Below are 22,810 nucleotides of genomic sequence, written 5' to 3'. Positions count from 1 at the left end.
ATGTCCTCAGGAGATCCCGTCCTTTTCTCCTTCCTATGTATTACACACAGTTTTACAGTCAAAACGTTCACTTAAAATATGCAGTAGGGTCCTGAGAATTTCTGCGCAGTTAATGGTTGATGGGGGGAGCAGGAGAGAAACTATTTCCCCAGTAGTGTAGCCAAGACAAGGTGCCCATGCCCTCACCCATGCTCCTGTAACAATCCCAGTGAAGCTAACTGGGTTTTTCTCACACACATGTGCTCACACACAGACACACGCACGTGTGTACATGTGCAAGAGAGAGAGAGAGAGAACTAGAAGGAGAGCTAAGGAAGCAAGGGAGGAGAAGGGGGTGAATATGGTCAAAATACATATGCACGTTTGTAGAAACCTCATAATGAAACCAATAAGTGTTGATAAAATATTCAGTAAGCTGGGGAAGCCATTCAATGATAGACCACTTGACTGGCATACGTTGGCTTTTATTTGCAGCACAGGGGGAAAAGCCACAAAAATCTGTTAAGTAGCTCAAGATAAAACTGCTCTTATTGAGGTTGGAGAGACGGGTAGCAATCATTGGCTGCTTTTCCAGTTCAATTCCCAGCACCTACATGGTAGCTCACAAGCATCTGTAACTCCAGTCCCAGGGGAATTGCTGCCCTCTCCTGACCTATGATGAATGTCATGCACAGCCTGCAGGCTAACTCCAACCATACACATAAACTAAGAAAATAAAGGGGTGGTGGTGTGTGCTCTTGTCCTTAAAGAGCCCTCAAAATCGTTACCTTTATCTATCCCAGGAATCTGCTACCAGGAAGTATTCATGAAAGCCATCTGCCTTTTTCCAGGCTAATCATGCTCTTAACTAATTCAGAAGCACAGTTCCTGCTGGGTGCATATGGTTCTGAGCCACACTCCAGGTGCTCCATGGTGCTTATGGGGCTGAAGGAATCAGCTGTCTCCACAGCCAGTTCCTGTGTGTTCAGTGTTTGTGCAAACACTGTTCCAGGACATGAAGTTCATTGGCAGACACAACTCCCAAAAGACAGCCTTTTGGTTTGGAGTTCGGGTGATACCACTGGACACACGTAGTCCACAGCATCTGCCCACTGCAGGAAGGACTAGCAGGTTTGCTGCAAAATCTGCAACTCAACATACTTCCTTCCCTCAGCAAAGGAGATCCTGACGCCCACATCCCAACCAGACCTCTGGCGATGGCTCTGTATTTGCTCTCTTCATCCATTTTTACAACAGAGTTACAGGGCCTGCAGTACAGTGACCCGACGTTAAAGAGAATGCACAGTGAGTGGTGGTACTCAGTGTGCCAACAAACAATCACACAGCGAGCCGGCAGAGGAAAGGTCCTGAAGAAGACTACTTGACCTGCCCCCGTGGTTACACGAGCTGTTGTGAGGGCAGTCAGGGGGTGGAGTAGCCAGATGTCTCTAGTGGGGCATGCCTGGGAAGGGTCTCATTATCACAGCATCATGGGCCACCTTGGTCTTCTGGGAATTAGAGCCTAGCCCACCACCAGACATGCTGGTGAAATGTAACCTAGGAGATGGATTGCGTCGTTTAATGGGTAGACTAAGTGTGGTAGTTTGAAGAGGTGTGGCCCCCATAGACTGATGTGTTTCAATGGTTGGCCCATACGGAGGGGCACTATTAGGAGGTGTGGCCTTGTTGAAGTGGGTATTCTCTTATTGGAGGAAGGGTGTCACTGTAGAAGCAGGCTTTGAGGTCTCATGTGTTCAAGGTACTCCCAGGGTGGGTTACAGTCTCCTGGTGTCGCTGTAGAAGCAGGCTTTGAGGTCTCATATGTTCCAGCTACTCCCAGGGTGGGTTACAGTCTCCTGCTGCCTGCAGATCAAGATGCAGAGCTCTCAACTCCTTCTCCAGCACCATGTCTGCCTGCATGCTGCAGTGTTTTCACCATGATGATAACAGACTAAACCTCTGAGACTTTAAGCCAGCCCCAATTAAATGCTTTCCTATATAAGAGTTGTCATGTCACGGTGTCTCTCCACAGCAATGGAGTCACTAAGACACTAAGCTTCTCCCTTTCCTTCTCTCCCAGGTATATAGCCCACCACTACCTTGTCTTTCAGGGCTTTAGAACTGCTTCTAGAAACTTGGACAGGAAAGACCTAACTTCCTGTCACTCATTGTGCCCCATGAGATGGCAAAGGTCACTTTAAGTTGCAAACACCTCAGTTGCGTTGAATTGAATCCTAAAAACCTCTTGGAAGAGAGCAGACTTTGAACACTCCTCTCCTCCGGGCTCGCTCTCTGAGTTTCCCCATCAGGGCCGGCACGACTTGCTGGTTCTCAGTAGACATCAAGCCTTGGCTTCCATTCTGCTTCTCATCCAGGCTCCTGCACACCACAGATGCACCGTGAGCTGCTGGTTTTCAAAAAGATTTATCTGGTGCATGACAACCACAGGCTGTTTGATGCAGGGTGAAATATTTCTGCACCCCACTGTCTTTTCCAATTGCAGGGTGAGACACTGAGATCTCAGGAGTTGGCTAGTGACCCAGATATTTTCCAAGATGCTGAAGCCCACTCCAAGTCCTTCGGATCCTCCCTTTCAGCCAAAAGTCTTGCACAGACAGTTTTTCCTAAGGTTGTGGAAACAGAATTTCTTAAGTATTCAATTCGCTGCTGGAAACAGGTGTATTCTCTCTCTGCTGAGACACCATCCCCTCCCTGCCAGTCTCGCATTTCTTCTGGAGAAAGACCTCTGCTTCCCTTGGTCGGCTGTGCTACCCTAGCATGGCTGGGTATTTGAAACTCTATCTTAACTCAGACAAAATAGGTTATGGACCAATCTACCAATCCTCCATCACCCCTGGGAGTCTTTACATCTAGAACATCCCTTATCCCGTGGAGGTGATCAGCAAAACTCTCTCTACTTGAAACTTTCCAAGAGTTGATTTTTACACTAAGGAGCTATTAGGAGTTTCAGAGTTTCCTTGGGTGACCTGGATCCTGTTGAGATGTCAAAAAGTGAAAAGGGGAATTTTGTGTGTGTGTGTATTTTTAAAATATGGTCTGCATCCTATAATCGACGGCGACTGTAAAGTCAGTGGAATGTTCACTGTTTGCAGGCTTGGGAAGGAAAGCATTCTCCTGGAGCACATGTGCTCCCTATAGCTCGCTTCTGGGCACATGGGCAAGAGTCTGTCAGTGATTTGGAGGTGTCGTGCAAAATACTGAATTGCAGTTCAATTGAAGTAGGACAGAGAAAGGAATGTTGCTTCATCTTGCCTTGCTTTGTTTTGATACATAAAATCTAATTACATTTCTACATTAGCTACAACAATTGGAAAGTATTTTCTTTTCCTTAAAAATGAACTTAGTTTGCTCTTTGACCATTTTCTACATGTGGATGATATATTCTGACTACTCTCTATCCTCTCTACGTTGCTTCCATCTCAATGATCTACCACCCCTCCATTCACCTCCCCTGCTTCCAGTCCCTTCCTCAGAGCCGTGAGTTTCAGTTCTGTTTTGTGGCCCATTTAGTTTAACCAGGTCCATCTGTATCTCAGTTGGGCTGGAACTACCCAGTGGAGACTGGGGGCTCAACAATGGGTTCACAAATGATTCCCTTCTCTCCCCGAATCTATCAGTAGCAAAGAGTTTAGTGGGGAGAGACAACGTCCCTGGGGTCCCTGCTCCATTCATGCCTGACAGTTGAAGGGCCTCTTCGCGCACAGGCCCAGTGTGGTCATCCATAGCACTCACTGCAGCTGAGGTCACCTGCACAGGATCTACATACACCAGGGCTCCTCACTTTCCATTATGACTGGGGTGCGGCTCGTAAGGGCCCATCTCTCCCCTTGGAGAAAATAGGAATTAATGGCTACTGGGGGAGAAGGTATCATTTTCTTCAGTGATGCAGCCATTGGTAAATTTCTCATGCTTCAGTAAATAACCCTTTCCTCATGTCCATGTAAGGAAACTGATCGTCTCCAGGAGCCACACAACGAGCAAAAGACATGAAAGTAAGACAGGAGGAGGGGTTTGGCCGAGAAGGGGTTCAGCAGAAGTAGGAGCGGGATGAGAGAGGGTAGTGGGGGATTGAAATGACAAAAATGTATTCTGTATGTATGAAATTGTCAAAGAATAGTGAAGAAGCAAATGCATAAAACACTGGACTAGGTGTGCATAAACTTCATTGAGAATCTTTGCATCTGTGGTTAAAGGCATTTTGGGAAGGTGGATTCCAGTTTTGTTAAGATTTTCCTCCGTGACTTTTAATTCTCTCTTTTGTCTTCACTCCTTGCTTTCTGTTGCTTATCATGTTTCATAAGTTCTGGTTCTTGTGTGCTAGATAAAAGCTGAGGACATTGGTCGACCTTTATTCCTCAGTGTGATGAGCTTCTACGTGCTTGTTGAGCTGAATTCCATGTGGTTTTGATTTCGAATTTTTTATTATGCATATGAATAATATGTGATATAGGACTTCATTGTAATATTTTTATCCATGTATATAATGTAGTTTGATCATTTTCGTCCTCCAAAAATCTTGTCCCTTTCTGTTCCCATTGCTCCCTTCTTCTTTCCAACTGCCTACTCTTCCACTTTCATGTCTGTGTCTCTGTGTGTATGTTACTTAGAAATATTGGTAGAGAATTATTTACAGGAGCATGGCTAACTTAACCAATGACTACAACACTAATGAAAATGGCCCCTTCAGCAACCATTAACAATTTATTGATCCTCAGGGAAGGGTAGGGCCTTCTAATACCCCTCCATTGCTGCTATAAACTGACATAGATCCTCAGGCAGGGTTAGGACATTGTGAGGCCTTTCCCTCTCAATTTCATACATTTTAATGGTTTATATTTCCATTTCTACCAATTTCAATTTATTCATGACCCCCCTTTTGACTTATTTGTTGAGTCATGGTTTATTTAAAGTCGGTTATTGAGAGCTGAAGTTTTCAAGTCGATTTCTAGCTTAGTGCCATTGTGACCACAGATCATGTGGTTGATTCGCTTCTAATCCTTACATTATTTTTGAAGCTTGCATTGTGGTCCAGGATGTGACAACTTTTGATAATTGTTCTGTACATGTTTACAGAGAATGTGTATTCTGCTTCTGTTTTGGATAGAGTTCTATGAATGTCATATAGGTCATGTTGATTGACAGTCTTGTTTAAGTTGGTCATATCCTTAGTGATTTTCTGTCTACTTCTTCATCACAGATTTTATGAAAGAGATGAGGAAAATACCCAACTCTAATTATGGATTTGCCAGTTTTGCTCTGTGATCCATTGAGCGCACGTCATGAATAATGAAATTCTAGTATTAGGTTTTTAAACATTTTGGATCCCATACTGTCATAATAAATTGGCACATTTGTGATTATGTGAGATAATATCCCTGGCAATAGAAAACCTCTGTGAGTTATTAATATGTCACTCCAGTTTTCTTGAGACTATTGTTTGCATGGTCTATCTCTTTCTTTTCCTTTATGGTCAGTCATTTGCATTCTTATAGTAAACGTGACTCTTCTGGCTTTCAACACTTGCTGTGTTTCTGATGAAAATAAAACGATTGTTTTCACCTTGGATCTCTTCTGTATAATGAATCTTTGGTTTTTGAATCTTAACTGGTGGTTTTAAGCCATTAATTGAACTGTAGAATTTATCTTGTTTATTGTATTGGGGTCTTTCTGTTTTTCTTTATAGTTTTTAGCACATTTAAGAAAGCTTTCTCCCTTGCTTTCATAAAATTTTTGATCAGGGACTCTGTTTAATTTATAAAGCTGCCTATATTTTCCCAAGAGCTCACTGACTGTCCAACATCTGTCAGTTGTTTTCTTCCTATGATTCATTCGGGAAAGTTCTAGTGGCACATCTCCAGGCTCCCTTTTCCTTTAACTGCAGTGGCTCACAGTCTACTAATATTATGGAGTAATTTTTTTTATTCCAATCATTATATTTTTCGTTTCCAAGAGTTTGATTTTGATCTTTAAAGATTTTAGTGTCACTTCCCGTGTTCGATCGTTGACTTCTTTAACATATGGAAAGCAGTCACCATGGATCCTTTACTCTGTCACCTGTTCTGCTGTCAGTACCATTTTGACTCACCTTGTCTTCATTTTCCTTCTTTCAGGAAAAGTGTGGAAGCTTTGGATTTGCTTCTTTGAACTGTACTATGTTGGATGTTGAATAGTTTCATTTTTCTGTGTTCTCCCAATTACCTGCCTGCTTGCCGTCCTTTCCTCCCTACTTCCCTCCTTTCCTCCTTTCCTTCTCTTCCCCTCTCCCCTCTCTCTGCTACCTGAGTCTTGGAATTATAGGCCTACAGCACTGCCACCAATGGCTTGAGCTTTTATCACATGATATATCTATGTTCCTTGGGAAACCTTGGCTCCTTGCAAGTCTTTCACTTGTTATTAGATGCAGAACAAATTGAGTCATTTTCTTGTTCCCACCTTCTGAGGTCATTGTTAGAGCTGACACTCTGAGTGATGGAACACAAACTCTTCCTGTCTCTGTGTCGTCTTCTGGGGCTGAGCCCCAGCTTCCTCTGTGTGGTTCTTTCCCAGGCTCTTACAGCTCACATGTATGTACCAGTTAACATTCAGATGGTATTAATGTAGACCATTATGAATGTAGAAAGGTAGACCAGCTGCCTTTCAAATGCTGAAGGTATTTCTTCGCAGTGTCCTCTTCTTAAAGGTGACACTGAATTTTAGTCACTGTGACTTTGTGGAAGTCCCAGTTCCACCTAACCCAATCAGTGGGACAGTCAGGAGTTACTAAGGTTTCCCTATGCATCACTGAAACCTGGAGACATTCTCCAGTTGGCAAGCTGAGCTTGGATCAAGATTGCTTCTGCCGGGACTCTGGCCTCGGCAGCTTAGGGGTCAGCATTTGGAAAACATTTTATCATGTATTTCTTCTTCTTTTAGTTTTATGTAGAAGGGGAAATCGATGCTATGCCCTGCCTGGACTTTGCTTTTTTGTTTATTTGTTTTTCAAGACAGGCTTTCTCTGTGTAGCCTTGGCTGTCCTAGAACTCTGTCTTGGTTAGGGTTTTATTGCTGTGAAGAGACCCCATGACCATGGCAACACTTACAAAGGAAGACATTTCATTGGGTCTGGCTTACAGTTTCAAGGGTTTAGTCCATTGTCATCATGGCGAGAGGCATGGCAGCATGCAGGCAGACATGGTGCTGGAGAAGATGAGAGTTCTACATCTTGGGCTGCAATCAGTAAAAGGAGCCGGCCACACTAGGTCAAAGTTGAGCATTTAGGACCTCAAAGCCTGCCTCCACAGTGACATGCTTCCTCCCCCATGGCCACACCTACTCCAACAAGGTCTCATCTCCTAATAGTGCTACTCCTTATAAGTTCAAGCAGTGGGAGGGGAGTAGGCATTTCTGTTCAAACTACCACACAGTCATTCTGTAGACCAGGATGGCCTCAAACTCACTGAGATCCACCTGCCTCTTCCTCCCGAGTGCTGGGATTAAAGATGTGTGCCACCACTGACCAGTTTAGGGATTTTAAAATTTCTATTTATACTGTCTGTGAGTAACCAGTAATACATTTAAATGGCATTTTTATCGGTTTGACTTTCCTCTATGTTTTTCTCCTGTTTCTATATTGGGACCATTTCTGTTCCGTGTCTAAGTATAGTATGTATGTTATGAAGATAGGCATTCTCCTTTCCTTTCTCTTATTCATGTCTTCACTGTGCTTAGAATTGTTCCTAATCCCAGAGCCGCTGGGGGAAAACAGGAGGAATGGCCAGCACGGAGTTCTCAGCAGCTTGTTGAACGAAGTCATAGATTTGAAATTAGAGAATTTTTCAGAAAACAGAAACACCTTTTATCTTTAGACAAGACCCATTTTATTTACAAATGTTTTGACTAATGATTAACGCATTTTAAACTCCCAAATGGAGAGCTGTGAAGAGTCATATCATTTGGACCTTTGTTGATGGATTATTTAGGGGTGAGGTGGGAGATGAACCAGATGAATTCATTTCTATCCACCTTAGAACAGCGTGGAATTTGAAATCAGACTTTGAAGGGATCTCCACCCTCAAAGACAAAAGGATGGTATTGTTGTTAACTCATTGATTGCCATTGGTTGTTAATTCCTTGCCATTATAAAGAGAAACAACACACCAAAGAGTTCCAGTGGCCACACGCACCAGAAGAAAGCCCACAGAGTGTCAGAGCGCCAGCAGCCTTGCTGACCAGAAGAAAGCCATAGGTCTCATCCCACCTTCCAGGCACTGTAAGGAGGCGAGTGTCTAATTTCTGTTTGGTATTCATGATTATGGCTGAGACTGACCTGGTGCCAGGTCTTGTTATTTAAACACATCAAGAAGGGGCATTATTCTTCATGACAAATGTGTTTAAAACATTCTGTTAATTGTATTTCAACAGAATTCATTTTCCCTGTCCCCTACCTTTAACCTTGCACACATCTCAACACTGTTTTGACGACCAGCCGTCTCCATGGCTGGAGGGCTAAAATAGACGAGGGCTGGAGTCACCTTAAGGAGACAATTGGTAGCTTTAAAGCAGGTCCTAGGTTTTCACATCTCGCTCCGCCCCAGCAGAAAGATTGAGGGTGTAACCTGACTCTCAGACATCCCGACCTCTGCACGTATTTCCGGTCCAGTGAACTGCAGGCAACTAGCATTTTGACATGATGGCTTCCGTCAGGAGCAGTGCTCAGTAGATTTGGAGGCAGACACTTCTCGGCAAGGCTCTCCTGGCTCTCCTTTCCTGATGAGACCATGCCAAGATGACTTTCCACATGAAGGAAACTGTTTCAAATCTGACATTCCAGCTTGGAGCTGCACCTTGATTTAATCAGCACCATCCATCCCCTGTGTTGGAAATCCAATACCTTCAGGACACAAGAGCTATATCATCTCATTGGCCTCTGCCTCTGCCTCCCAACCTCCCTCTGGGGCAGGTGATGAAGCCAGGAGGCAGCTAGGCTCCAGCATCTTGCCCTTGTTAACTCCTGCAGAGACCAACTATGTTTTCACTCTTGACAAAGCAGAATGACAGGAAATCGAGTCCAAAGCAAAGGTCACTTGGAGTTGAAGTCTCTGATCTTGTCATTCTTTGACACCAATACTCTCTGACCCATAACTCTTTTTCTAAGATAAACCCAATGAGAAAACGTTTCCGTTTGTTAGCTGAGAAAATTTTACTGCGCATGCTGCTATTTTCTGGTTTAACTGTATAAAGAAAACCCAACATTTTACAGTTTCCGTGCCTTCTTAGTAATCGCTTAATTCTGAAAGTGACAGTGGGCAGCCCGCATTCTTGTTCCTCGTTGACATATAAGAATATCGGATGGCCAGTGAGAGCTCAGTGGGGAGAGGTGTACAGCAATGGTTACCTTTCATTCTCAACTTGACATGGCCTAGAACTGTCTGGGAAGAAAGACTTACTGAGAAATTGACTATGTTGGATTAGCCTGGGGGCGTGCCCTGGGGACTGCCTTAATTAAGCTAATTGCCAGTCCACTGTGGGTGGCACAGTCCCGAGTTGTATAAAAGTCCAGCTGAGCAGCAAACATGCATTTATTTCTCTTTGCTCTTGGCTGTGGATGTGAATGTGACTGTTTGAAGTTCCTATCCTGACTTTCCCCTGGTGACTGACTGAAACCTAGAATTGTAAGCGAAATAAACCATTCTTCTCCTAGGTTTTACACACACACACACACACACACACACACACACACACACACACACACACAGTTATTTAGAAGGGAGTTAGTACCAAACTCAGTTAGTACTAACTCAGTTTAGTGTAATAATTGTCTCTTTCCTTTGGACCTATGACCTCCCTAGGCATAGGCTTTTGACAAGGTTCACAGTATCCACATGGTACTTCCCTTCTGTGGAGCAGGTCCCAAATCCACTTAGAGGATGGCTGGTTACTCTCATAACCACTGCGCTGTCATTATGTCAATGACCTCTTTGCTTGGGAGACATTGACGAGAAAGACGTTGAAGGTGATGTTAGAACGTAAGACAAGCGGCTAAAAAGAGATTCGGTTTACGTGACTCCAGGACCAGGATGCTAAAGCATAATTTCTCTAGGTCACGCTTTACAAGATGATCCTCAGAGCAAACTTCAGGCAGGGCGGTTTCTGTGTGAGGATAAGCCTGTGTTATCTTAAAGGAGTTCTGATGGAATACGAAAATTTGGAAGCAACGGGGCTGTGCTTTAATCAAGAAGCGAGTCTCTCCACATCCCATTTTCATCTTAATGTGCAGTGCGGTAGCTTTGCTCATCACTTTCCCTTCCTTTCCAGGATCATCTTAAGTGTGTTTTCCCAAGGAGCAACCGCCGACCACCCCCAGAGCCCCTCTGCTGAGCTCCTATTCCTGCGAGCACTTCAGGTGGTACTGTTCTCGGTCCTCTGTCATCTTTCTCAGCCTTTCATTTGCCTTCTCAGCTGCCAAGAGCCTCCCATTCATCTGTCTGCTTTCTCTGCTGCCGGGCCGTTCTGAGAGGTAGTTTTTCTTCCTGTCAGTTTCCTTATCCCAATGGCCCGCTCGTCTTCTGCAGCCCTTTCCCCTTCTTCCTCTCTTCCCCCTCATGACAGCCGTGCTGGAGAGAAGTTTTTAAAGTGCTCAGGGGTTGACAGCAGAAGACGGTGATCGGACTAGAATGCAAAGCTGAGTTGATTTAGTAGTGATGGCAGGGTTTCGAATCAATCACTGCTCTTGGTTGCCAATAGAAGAAACTCAGGTTCCCTTAATGGAAGGGGATCTACGGAAAGGCTCACTGGAAAATGATTGTAGGGTGGCTTAGACTTTCTGCTGCTGTGGTGAAACACCACGACCAAAAGCTGCTTGGGAAGGAAAGGGTTTATTTGGCTTCCACTTAAATGTTACAGCTTGTCAGCGAAGGCAGACAGGGCAGGAACCTGGAGGCAGGAGCCGATGCAGAGGACAGGGAAGAGTACTGCTTACAGGCTTGCTCAGTCTGCTTTCTTACAAGACCCAGGACCACCAGCCTAGGGACGCCACCACTCACAATGGGCTTCCCGCATCAAGCACTAATTAAGAGGATTCTGTAAGGGGGTATTTTCTAGGCTGAGATTTCCTCCTTTGAGATGACTAATTTGTCGATGTGAAAACCAGCTAGCCCCTGGAGTAAAACAGAATGGAAGAAACTGATGGAGGACGGCCATAGCTAGCACCAGAATTCAGCGCTCCTAGGGCTTGGGATATTAATTACTTCTCTTGTCGCTGCAACAAAACACCGGAATAAAGCAGCTCAAGAAGGGTTTACTTGTGCTCGCTTCGGCAGCACATATACTAAAATTGGAATGATACAGAGAAGATTAGCATGGCCCCTGCGCAAGGATGACAAAAAAAAAAAGAAGGGTTTACTTGGTTCACAGTTTGAAATGGTCCAGGCCAAGGAAGCAGGAGGGGAAGCAGCCGGTCATACTGCATCCACAGCCAGGGGGCATAAAGCAGTGGATGCTGGTGCTCTTTATACTTTCTCACTTTCTCTCCCTTCCTCCCTGTCTCTCTCCTTTGTTTTTCGAGACAGGGTTTCTCTGTGTAGCCCTAGCTGCCCTGGAACTAGCTCCTGTAGACCAGGCTGGCCTCGAACTCACAGAGATCTGCCTGCCTCTGCCTCCTGAGTGCTGGGATTAAAGGCGTGCGCCACCACTGCCCAGCACTTTTTCATTCTTTCAGTCTAAAACACCAGCATTTGGAACATTTCCTTCTGCAATCACAATAGAGTGTCCCACTTGAATGGACCTATCCTAAAAACACTTTCTCATGTATGTGCCCAGAGGCTTTTCTTTTTCTTTTTTTGCTTTTTGAAAAAAAGTCTTTTTTTGTTTGTTTGTTTTTGAGACAGGGTTTCTCTGTGGTCTTGGAGCCTGTCCTGGAACTAGCTCTTGTAGACCAGGCTGGTCTCGAACTCACAGAGATCCGCCTGCCTCTGCCTCCCAAGTGCTGGGATTAAAGGCGTGCGCCACCACCGCCTGGCCTAGAGGCTTTTCTTCTAGGTGATTGTGTACCCTGCCAAGTTGGTAATCAGTATTAATCATACACAAGGAAATGACTAAGGTAATGCCATTCTGTCCTAAATTTGTCAGTCTGCCTGGTCATTTCTCAGTCTCCCACCCCACTCCCACTCCTAACAGCTGCATTCTCCTTAGCAATGCTTCTGGGACTGTCTATGACCTTGATGGTTCTAACATATTGCGAGTTGTCTGGATAAATTCCAGATTTGCATCTTCCAGAAGACAGCCTCTCTACCCCTTGCTCTACAGACTACTGTCAGGGAAGACAACTGGTTTTGCACTGTTCACTGGTCCTGACTGAATATCAAGCAGATCTGAGTCACGTGGTGAGGTAAAAAGGGCAAAGATGTGGCACCGCACCTCACAGCCATGCTGTGACTGTGTCCTGGAGAATAGTGTCTCCACAGGAAAGAAGGGGACAACAGTGACACGTGGGTATCGTGGAATGTTACCGTCTTCTTGCAACACCATACAGGGAGCCGTCTCTTCCTGTGGTGGTATATTCGGTTATGATGGAAAGGCTATGTTGAGAATTATAGTACAGAAACTTGCCCATCAGTTTTTGTTGAAAACTGCCTCATTATTTTAAAAATGTCCATAGTAACCCCTTCCCTGAATCCTCACTATCAAAGTGGCTTCCTGTTGTACTGACTATGGACTTTAAGATTATTATTTTCAGGTCTGGAGAGATGGATCAGAGGTTAAGAACACTGAGTTCTCTCTTCCAGAGGACCCAGGTTCAATTCCCAGCACCAACATGGCAGCTCACAACAGTCTGTATCCAGTTCCAGGGGATTCAAGACCCTCACACAGACGTGTGTGCAAGCAAAACACCAATGCACATAAAGTAAAAAAAAAGTTGCCTTCTAACCTCCCTATTCATGCTATGGCATGCCCTAAATAAACACACATGTATGCACATACACACAAGAATGTATACACACATAATTGAAACTGTCAGCTACTGTGTGCTCAAGGCCAAGTTCCACAGTAACACCCACCGTTTTACGTACTCGTGACAGCAAAAACAGAGGGGGGGAGGGGGCGGAAATAATGTTTCAATTCACAATAGCAAGGATTAGCAATCAATCTAATGGTCCACCAACGGAGGAAGGGACAGAGAAACACTGTCCTAAGGGGACGAAATGCTCCCATCTGTGACAGCACAAATGCCCCTGGAAGAGACTACGTGACATACAGCAGGCATGAGTCAACTGTAGGATATTGTGTGGAACGAAGTGGATCTCACGGAAGCAGCAGAGGGGCTGTCCCTACTAAAGCCCCTGGGGGCCACCATGTCCAGGGACTGTTTCATAAACTAAACGAGCATGGACTCCAGATTTTAGAGAAGACAAATTTTAATAAATTATTCACACAGGACTTTAACACCATTTACTTTTGACACCGTAAACTGAAAGAACAAGAGAAAGATGAGCAGAATGTAACTATTACTTCCCTGTGTTTGGTAGTAGTTACACCTATGGGCGTCAAAACCCAAGTATGTCTTGCTCTAGAAATTTATTGAGGAAAAAGACTTGGAGAGACGATAGGCTTAAAACCTAGGTCAAGTCTGATATTTCTATCAAGAGCTTTAATATAACCCCCCCCAAACAAAATAAACTCATTTCAAGAGCCACATTTCGAGAAGACACCTCCAGCCGATCCCTTTATGTAATTTCTACAGTGTGGATAGTCAACTTGCCTTTGCTGGGATGCTAGGATTTTACCACAGATATCTACTAAAGGACCAACCCTGACAATTCTGAGAGCTTGGAATACCTCACATACATTTTGCATTACTAGTCAAACTGGTAGGAAGACTTTGATCTTAAAACTAAATGCTTTAAGTATAGCCAATTATTTATGTCACTTGTTTCCTGGGGGCTTAACGAGCACTCAGCCAGAAAGTCTGACTGAGGGTGACACAGGGCGTGCATCCGCACAATTTCCCTTGAGGAATTTACCCTCAGCTGAAATCTAAAAGGTAAGTAGCTACATTTACTGCTCACACAAACAACTCACACTGCACACAATAGACTTGGAGGGATTCCTAGTCGATACCTTTAGTCTCTCCTAACACCCCACCATTATCAGCATCCTGAAAATAGCGTATTTCAAAAATGAGTCCCTTGTTTTAAACATTTTTGCAAAAGCTATCATTTATTGAATACCTAGTTTTAGAAACTTCACTATTCTTTATGTCATATAATTTTGAAGATTTCAAGACAAAATTTTGTAATTGAGAAAACCAAGACCCAAGACCACACTAATGCTAAAAGGCACAGTGAGGTTTCAAATCCTGGTATATTTTACCTGCAAGTATCAAGTCTTTCTAGCACACACATTCTTAAATTCAATTACGGTGGCACGATAGCAGAGATTGCTCTCACTTACACAGTAAGAACACCTTTCTGCGGCATTCAGTATCCCCCACGATGGTGGCAGCAGACCCACAAGCTTTACCAGCTCCTCCATTCATTCAGTTATTACTCAGGAAGAAGCAGGAGGCACAAGGACACTCTGCAGAGCCCAGGCCAGTCTGCTTTAAGGTTCATCGGATGTGTGACTGCAGTGGGCAGCCATGTCAAGTACATCACACAGTCTGAATCTTACCAGCTGCTCCGTCTGTTACCTGGACAGTTCCAGCTGTGCTGTCTTTAACCCTTCTCCACACCTGGATGCCCACCTTCTAAGAGGCCTACCTGGACTCCTCACTCTAACACCGCAGCCTGTCCTACACCCTGGACCTGCGACTGAGGCGCCCATTGGAATGACAGCTCTAAGAAGGCAGAGGAATTTGTTGTGTATATGGACTCCAAGTACCTTGCCTAGGTTTAGAACTACCTTAAGACAGGGCAGTCTTTCAACCAAGTTGTCGCTTGTAACGAACAGATTATTCTAGATAAGTCAAATTAAATATTTGGCCATTTTGCTTTTTCAGCTGACATTTCTTCTGGGACAGACCACCAACTGAGCATATTCCAAATGTACGGCTCGAAACACAACTTTTATTAGAAAAGTCATACATAACATAGCGTCAACTATTTTCAAGAACAATATTAAACCCAGTAAGCAACAAAAACCAGACTAACAAAATGTGTAACAAGAAACTAATGACCTTTCTATAATCAAGCATTCAATTATCTACAGTGTCTTTTTACAAAGGGGATATCCATGGTTTACAGGCACGTCGTATTGAAAATAAAACTGCAAGAGCAATTTTATACAATTACCATTCTCAAGAAACTGAATCATTAAAATAGTAATTACGAGTTCACAAATTTAAAATATTTCACATAATTTAAAATTACTGGGTATACATGGAAATCTTAAGTTTTAAAACTGATTTCCCCCCTTAAAAGTGCCAACACTTAAGCTAGAACTTTCAACATAATTTTGCCCTACAAGTGAAGACATATTTTGATATTCATATAGTCACATAATTTCTGGTGCTATCTGGTCTGTTAATAATAAAGCCTTAATCTGGATGTTTTTCTCCATTTAAATTATAGGAAACTGATACAGGATTACAGTTGCAAAGCTAATAAAGTGAGTTCCAAATACAGGAGTGTGCAGCATTGGAAAGAGATCAGCACTAACATTTATAATAAATATCAGAGAAGCCATTAGTTTTTACAGCACTGTTTGCTTAAAGCAAAGTCAATCTGGTATAGTTTCTCATCTGTCTGCCCTTCAGCAGGCAGGGGGAATTTCTATTTTCATGATCTCATTACTCCAGCAAACATACCCAAGCATCTTTAAAAAAGTGACCGGCAGCCCCTGGAGTCACAGCACTGTAGAAGTCTCTCATCATTCTGAGCTGCGCTAATGTCAGAGTTCCTAAGACTCACACGGAATGGTTTCAGAACACAACAGTCCAAGAGGATCAGTCCTAACACAATTCACAAACTCTTGCTCATTATGGGATTACTTTAAAGCATGATCAAGAAGACAGTAACGTGTTCACGTGCTAGCACAGTGGTTAACCAGACTGCTGGTTTCACTGATGGGAAGACATTTTCTCTTCCTGTCAAGGGACTCAAACCACTAGCTCTTAAAAGTGTCAGGTATTTCCTAGGCAGGTTTTCCTTTCAACACAGTAATGGAAAACTGACATAAAAATGGGGACTTTTGACTGTTACTCCATATTCTTATATGCACCAATATTGCACACATCTGTTCTGAACTGTTAAAAATCTTCTGGGTTCTTTGTGGTACTGTTTTCTCCAGGAATACAAACCCAAGTCAAATAAGCAGTTTCCCTTAAAAGATGGCAGCAAATTAGAAACACTTGGGGGGGGGGGGGGGAGGATGAAAAAAGAAAAGGCAAAGATTTTGTACAAACAAAAAAAAAAAATCTAAAAACTTTCTTAAAGGGTTCTGGTGCCCTACACATGGGGCAATTTGTATGTACTAGTGAGTGAACACTAGCTCAAATGCTTCTAGCGCCTCAGATAATATGGAACCTTGGTCCGGGTGTTGCGATGATGTCACTGTATGGCTCTTCCTGTGTGAGCTCGATGGCTTGCTGCTTTTTAAGAACTAAAAAGCTGTAGAACTTTGCTGCAGCCTGCTTCCTGTTTGTGTTTCGACACAGCTCAAGCAAACTGATCGACTCAGCTCCTGTTTTGGCAAGAGCACGCTGAAATAAAACAAAGCAAAACAGATGAATTCAAGTAACAAAACACACACAATAAAGAAATAACTGGATAACACTAATTTTGTACAATCAGTTGGGGCTGAGACTGGACATTCGCATCGAGTTATGTGATTCTCATGTTATTCAATAAGGTAAAGGACTATAAAATATTACAGCACATCTAAAGGCAAAATAAAGTTCATGAAATAAGCAAAGTTGCTTCAATATAGACATGAGACAGTAAAAATAAGTTCTTTGTGGATTAAAGCAAGAACAACAGCAAACTCAAATCAATTCCACTTCAGCCCCACAAACCCCAAGTATTCATTCCTTCAATCTACTGTAGGAAACCTTGCACAACTTGCAGGGAATTTCATTTCGCTCAAACCTCATCTGTGTCTGGACTGCTAAGACCAAGGGTGACTGACGCCTGGCGCTCTATGACGCAGCACAGTAACTCGCTCAATGAACGTAAAACACAAATGCACATAGGAGTGGTCTCGATCACAGCGCCACGGATCTGCTTTTCAGGATAACCGTGGCTAAGCACCCTAGATGCTTGCTAGGTTTACTCCTGGCTCTACAGGTCACCTATGTAGTTAAAAAACTTCAAAACAACGCAGCCCTGGAAACACTTCCACAAAGGTGTGACTCGAGATTCCAGTAGGACTTCTTTCTGGGCAATGACTACCTGCAGACTATGCTGGCGTACCTGAAGACCATGAAGCATCTGCTGAGTCCTTTTGTTCCACCTCCTTTCCTCTTGGTCCTGATCACCCCCCGAGGCATCTTCATCCTGAATAAATGACCACCACAAGTTGAAAACCTGCGCTCGGCTGACATGAGAGCAGCACCTCTCTCTATCTGGAAAGCTTTTGATTTCCAGTCTGAAGCATCTACAGGAATTATAATCTCGCTGCTTCAAAATCATTTGCCATCTACTATGAACTTTGAAATTTGTCTTCCTGATAGCAAAGGAAAGTACTTGCAAACAAACATTTGAATATAACGCCTCTGTACTGGTCTATATGGATGTGGTCTACATAACATGGACCATGGTTAAGAACCTTGAGCCGGGGTCTAGAGAGATGGCTCAGAGGCTAAGAGCATTGGTTGATCTTTCAGAGAACCTGAGTTCAATTCTCAGCAACCACATGGTGGCTCACAACCATCTGTAATGAGATCTGGTGCACAGACAGAACACTATATACATAATAAATAAATATTTTTTAAAAAAGAAAGAAAAAAGGAAGAACCTTGAGCCAGGACTCAAATCACATTAGGTACAATGTTTCTTTCAATTTCATATAGCTGGAAGTAAAACCAAGCAAAACAGATCAATTAAGTAACCTACATCATAAAGTAGTATTTGGATGATGCCAATTCAGATGCTGGGAAAAATCAATGTTCAATGTTAATTCTGTAGTATGATTTTCTAGACTGTCATCACCAACCAGTAACAAAGAGCCTGCATAATGTCTGATGGACTCAGACTGCTACACATTGAGAGGCACACTATTAATTATTAACATATACTTTACACCAGCTGTCCAAATAGCCATTAAACTAATAAAATGACCATAGCTCCAGCACACGGGTATTAGACACCATGTTCTAAGGAGCTGGGATCAGCAGCTTCACTTGGAACAGGAATCGAGCTTTAATACTGATTCATTATAAAATCTGAGATGACATTCCAATCTAGTAGAGGTTTGGAAACTAAATTTTAGCTTTTAAAATAATGCAATGTTACACTAAAGTATCTGCCATGAAGAGTGAACTAGAAACATGATGGTTGCCTGCAAAACTATATCCAATATATACACAATGGTCTTGAAAAGAATTATAGCAACCACATTTAGTTATCTGGAAAAGATTTTTAAAGGCAAAAGTTTAAGTAGATACATATATGACAAAACACCAAATGAAGAGGGTTAATTAAGTTATACAACCTTAATTAGAAAACTTTAGAAAGGACTGTAACATACCCCAGGGAAAAGGAAAGCCATGTCTAAAGCATCTCTAGTCTGTAAAAAGTGACAGTTCTCCAAGTTTCCACTCACACGAGCCAGGTCTTAGTCTGGCCTAATTAAAACAAAGCCCAAACTGAGGCAAATGGAATATGTCTGGTTAGCTGGTTTCTGGGCCACAGGTAGAAGGTTTGAGCAGAGGCTGGCTTTAATAGCACTAACTGAATACTGATCAATCTGTAAGGGCAGTCCCTTCTTTCTCCTGAGGGAAACAGAAAATTACTGCACAGCACAAAATGTGATGTACTCAGTGATTCACGGCACTAAGAATTCAGTTCAAGTTTGATTCTATCTGAACATTTTTCTTCGCTCTGATGCCCAACATTAACTGGCTTGGCTCAAACCTGTCAGGACAATGAGCTTTTCTAAATTGGGAATCTCCTTTACTCACTGGAGAGCTCTAGTTTTCTTACCTCCTCCTCTTCTTCCTCTTCCTTTTCTTTCTCTTTCTCCTTCTCTTTCTCTGGCAGAAGCTCTAATTCTGGGATCAGCTGACAGATGTTTGGAGGCTCTTCTGGGGGAAGTTCTACTGGTGGTATCTCCATCTGCTCTACCTGCTGAGGCTTCAACAAAAACAGACGGCAATTCAAGATCCAGGTTTTCATGGGAGCGTCATTAAATGTAGGAAGGGGCCAACGACTTTCAAGCCACTCCAGTCACTTACTGTCTATCCATCCCACACTCTCTCAGCAAGAGCTTTGGACTCAGCATCAAGTAACATGGAAACGAGCACCGCTTCGAGTGCCTCTGTGCTATTTCATTTTGAGATTAGTATAAGAATCTGAGACCACTGCATGAAGTATTTAAGAAACTACCAGGAGAGTAGTCACTGGTTTCTGTGCTCAAGGAGAAAAGGGCTCTAACTGACAAGTCTTTTGCAGCAAGGGCACAGAGAACGATTGCATGGCTGGCAACAAGTTGTCCTATCAACAGTTTATGCTGAAGGCTGAAATAGGAGCCCAATGTTACCAAAGGCTGCTTTCCTCTTCAGATTAATTTATCTCTCAGACTTAAAGCTGGCTGTCACTTATTTACTGTTTTACAATTATTTAAGAATATACCAACTATTAAAACTTGTCTGGTATTGGCGAGATGTAGAAATTTTCCAATAACCCAGAACAGGTTTAGAGCCCACTAACGTCACACTGACTAAGGTTACTCATTTTGGCCCACTGTGAAGCAAGACTATTCACAAAGAACCAAGAAGTCTCTGCTGAGTTTCATGTCCCTTTCCCAGAGAAGATAAAAAGACAGTGCCAGTAAACTCCACTGCCGGTCTTCTGGACCCATTCTCTGCCTAAACTAAGACACTCCTAAATCAAAGCCTCCTTAAATGCCACTTGGAGCTAACTGCAGGACCCTGTCCCAATGTTTCCTTAACTTACAGGTATCACGGGCTCTGGGTCAATCTGTCCAGCTTTCCGCTTCACTCCCTGAGGGGGCGGTGGGGGCATGGCCGACTCATCTATGCTTGTTCTGCTGGCCTCCATCACTGACTCCTGGAGGCGGCTTGGCTCCTCCAAAATGGGCTCATCTGCAAACATCACAAGAAAATAATTTAGTTTTCAACAATATTTTGAAACAATTTGCTTTGAAAATTAGTTTACTAAGCCACAGATACAGTTACGCTCCCTAATGAGGAAAGCCAGTAAGCACAGCACCAGGATCACCGAGCTTATAACAATGCAAGTGTAACAGGTGGGGAGAAGTTTTTTTTCATTTTTTGGTTTTTTGGGATGTGTTTCTCTGTGTAGCCCTAGCTGTCCTTGGGCTCACAGGGATCCACCCAGCTCTGTCTCCCGAGTGCTGGGACGGAAGTGTCACCACTGCCTGGGAGAGCAGTCTTTACAAGTGGTTCCCTCCCAGTCCTGCACAGACACCCCACAATTATCACTCCAGTTAGCCCCAAGCCCTGCAGCTTTGTCAAGATGAGTTTCTGAAGGCAAGGAGATACATGCATCGCCATGCCCCCCGAACAAGCTCATTCCTCATCCTACATCATGGCTGCGTTGAGGCATTTGAAGCTTCATCCAGGAACCCTCACAGGAGTACTGACCGATGACTTCACGCTGCTGCTGCTGCTGTTGTTGTTGCTGCTGCTGCTCCTCTCTAGGAACCTCTGGATTCTCAAACTCCTTGAGGAACTCATCCAAATTATCTGCCTCTCCCCCTTTCCTCCTTTTTCTAAGGTCTTCTGGTACAAGTGGTGTAAGACAGCGTGTGAAGAGCTATCAAAAATAAGCAAAACATCAACTATAAAACCACACCAATGGAAGACTAACACCTGTGTTTTCTATTTTCATTAAGGAACGTTAACAGTTTACAGCCAGTAAACGCACACTTTAGCAATGTACTTAACATTCTCACACTTCATTTCCATCTGAAAATGATCTGAAATTCGTTTGAATTATAATTGCAATCCTTTTAGAAAGTTGAAAACAAATGTATCTATTAAGCTTCAAGGTCTGAAATGTATTTACCTGCAGTTATTTTCACTGATAAATGCAACACTCCACCTGTCACAAGACTGAAGAGATTTCCCTTGTGTTGTCTTCACATAGCTTAACTACTATGTGGAATTTTGCATTACCACACAACATCACCACAAAAATATGTGATTATTTCATGAATGAATAGCACCTCACAGTTTAAGCTATAAACAGCAATGTAATGAACATATTGGTAGAAGCAGTTCCTCCCCAAATTTTAAATCCTTGTCTAGAAAAAAAAGAATCAACTGAATCAAAAGTTAAATTTTTTGAGATATCTATTAGCTTACATTCATTGTATGAAAATGGGTTTATTATGGCATTTTAATACATGTACATAAGCTAGTTCATTACCTCTACGTCTCTCTTTTTTTTGTGAGCAAAGTGTAGTGTAGGGAGTTTAATTAGGGGTGCACACATGAGCACGGGTTTAGGGTTAGTTATATAAATATGGGTACATTACTAGTGGCTATGCCACCAAAGAAATGCCTACTTCCAAAGGGTAAACAAACGTGGCCTTCTTCAAAACTGTCTGACAGTGTTTCCAATAAAGAGCAACCCATCAGAACCTTGCTGCTCTGGAGTAGTTGGAGTACACTTCAGCTAACGGCACCATTCAAGCAAGACGCCACAAAAACAGATTGTGCAGTAGTTTGGAACCCAGGGGAGCTGAAAACTATTAATTAGTATGTGTTTGGGGTTCACGGAGACATAAAGTATGTCTATCCGAAACACAGTTTAATTAAGGCAACACAGCTTAATACAGGGAGCTGAAAATACAGTCATTAATAATGGCTTCCTACACCTGAAGAACCCTTCCCGCCTACACTCGGGGAGCGCTGACATGTTTAAGGGAGTGAAGTATCTGCTCATGATAAAGCAAAGGTCCAGAAGAAGTCAGAAGCAAACAGGACGAACCCGCCCAGCGCACTACCTTCAGTAGTCTGTTATTCCACAGAGGCTGTGCTGGCAAGGAGAAGAGCTTTTCCACACCTCCTGTCTCTTTCCACATCATCAGCTTCTTGGTGGGTGGGGCCAGGTCCAAAGTTGTAACAATATCGGAATAGTCACTAAGCTGGGCTCTAATTGTCTTACTATCCAATTCTTTGACACTGTCAACAATCAGCTTCCTCTTCCTTTTGGCTTTTGTTTCTTTGACTAGAACAAAAGAATATAAGGCCATTTTTCTGAGAGACCAGCCTGAAACATTCTCCCCCCACCCCACCCCCATCCTGGTCTGGTCATTATTTTCTGCCTTTCTAGGCACAGACTTAGGAGCAAGTCCTCATGAAGATGGCATGACTAAACAGACGTCTCTCAAGCAGTATTTACAACAGAGATTTCAACAGAAATTCCCTGAATGCATAATTAAGTTCATAGATTTTTTACCATAGAACAGGTAAAATAACCTGACTTAATCCTTAGAATCCACACAGCTTTATTCTGTGAACAGCACACACACCCCACCTGTCAAACGTAAACTCATATAAGCTCTGATATTCTTTTCTTTTGAAATTGTACACATTTACTGTTTATTTTAGTCTTTGCTTTCTGAGAACATAATTATACCATGTCCCCCTTCTCTTATACTCATGGACTTTTTAATTGTTATTGAACAT

At 43.1% G+C, this 22,810-nt stretch overlaps 1 protein-coding gene and 1 non-coding gene across 3 annotated transcripts in view; one reads left to right on the top strand and one right to left on the bottom strand.

Annotated features, from left to right (window-relative positions):
- The first annotated feature begins 11,281 nt into the window (after nt 1–11,281).
- LOC142845367 (U6 spliceosomal RNA) lies at nt 11,282–11,388 on the top strand. The gene has a single exon (XR_012909912.1). It is a non-coding gene; the product is annotated as a U6 spliceosomal RNA (small nuclear RNA).
- A 3,633-nt stretch (nt 11,389–15,021) lies between these two features.
- The window catches only part of Rad21 (RAD21 cohesin complex component), a 28,193-nt gene continuing 20,404 nt past the window's right edge, over nt 15,022–22,810 (bottom strand). For both annotated transcript variants that reach the window (XM_075961028.1, XM_075961029.1), the window contains 6 exons: nt 22,126–22,349; nt 20,759–20,930; nt 20,088–20,236; nt 19,116–19,265; nt 17,385–17,468; nt 15,022–16,675 (listed from right to left, as the gene is read on the bottom strand). In XM_075961028.1, coding sequence (XP_075817143.1) covers nt 16,484–16,675; nt 17,385–17,468; nt 19,116–19,265; nt 20,088–20,236; nt 20,759–20,930; nt 22,126–22,349 — 971 coding nt within the window. In that variant the 3' untranslated portion in view covers nt 15,022–16,483. The remainder of the gene's footprint in view (nt 16,676–17,384; nt 17,469–19,115; nt 19,266–20,087; nt 20,237–20,758; nt 20,931–22,125; nt 22,350–22,810) is intronic.

Source organism: Microtus pennsylvanicus, chromosome 2, assembly GCF_037038515.1.
Source record: "Microtus pennsylvanicus isolate mMicPen1 chromosome 2, mMicPen1.hap1, whole genome shotgun sequence".
NCBI classification, from domain to species: Eukaryota; Metazoa; Chordata; class Mammalia; order Rodentia; family Cricetidae; genus Microtus; species Microtus pennsylvanicus.
Note: the sequence above shows the minus strand (reverse complement) of the source record. Positions and strands in the feature narration are given on the sequence as shown.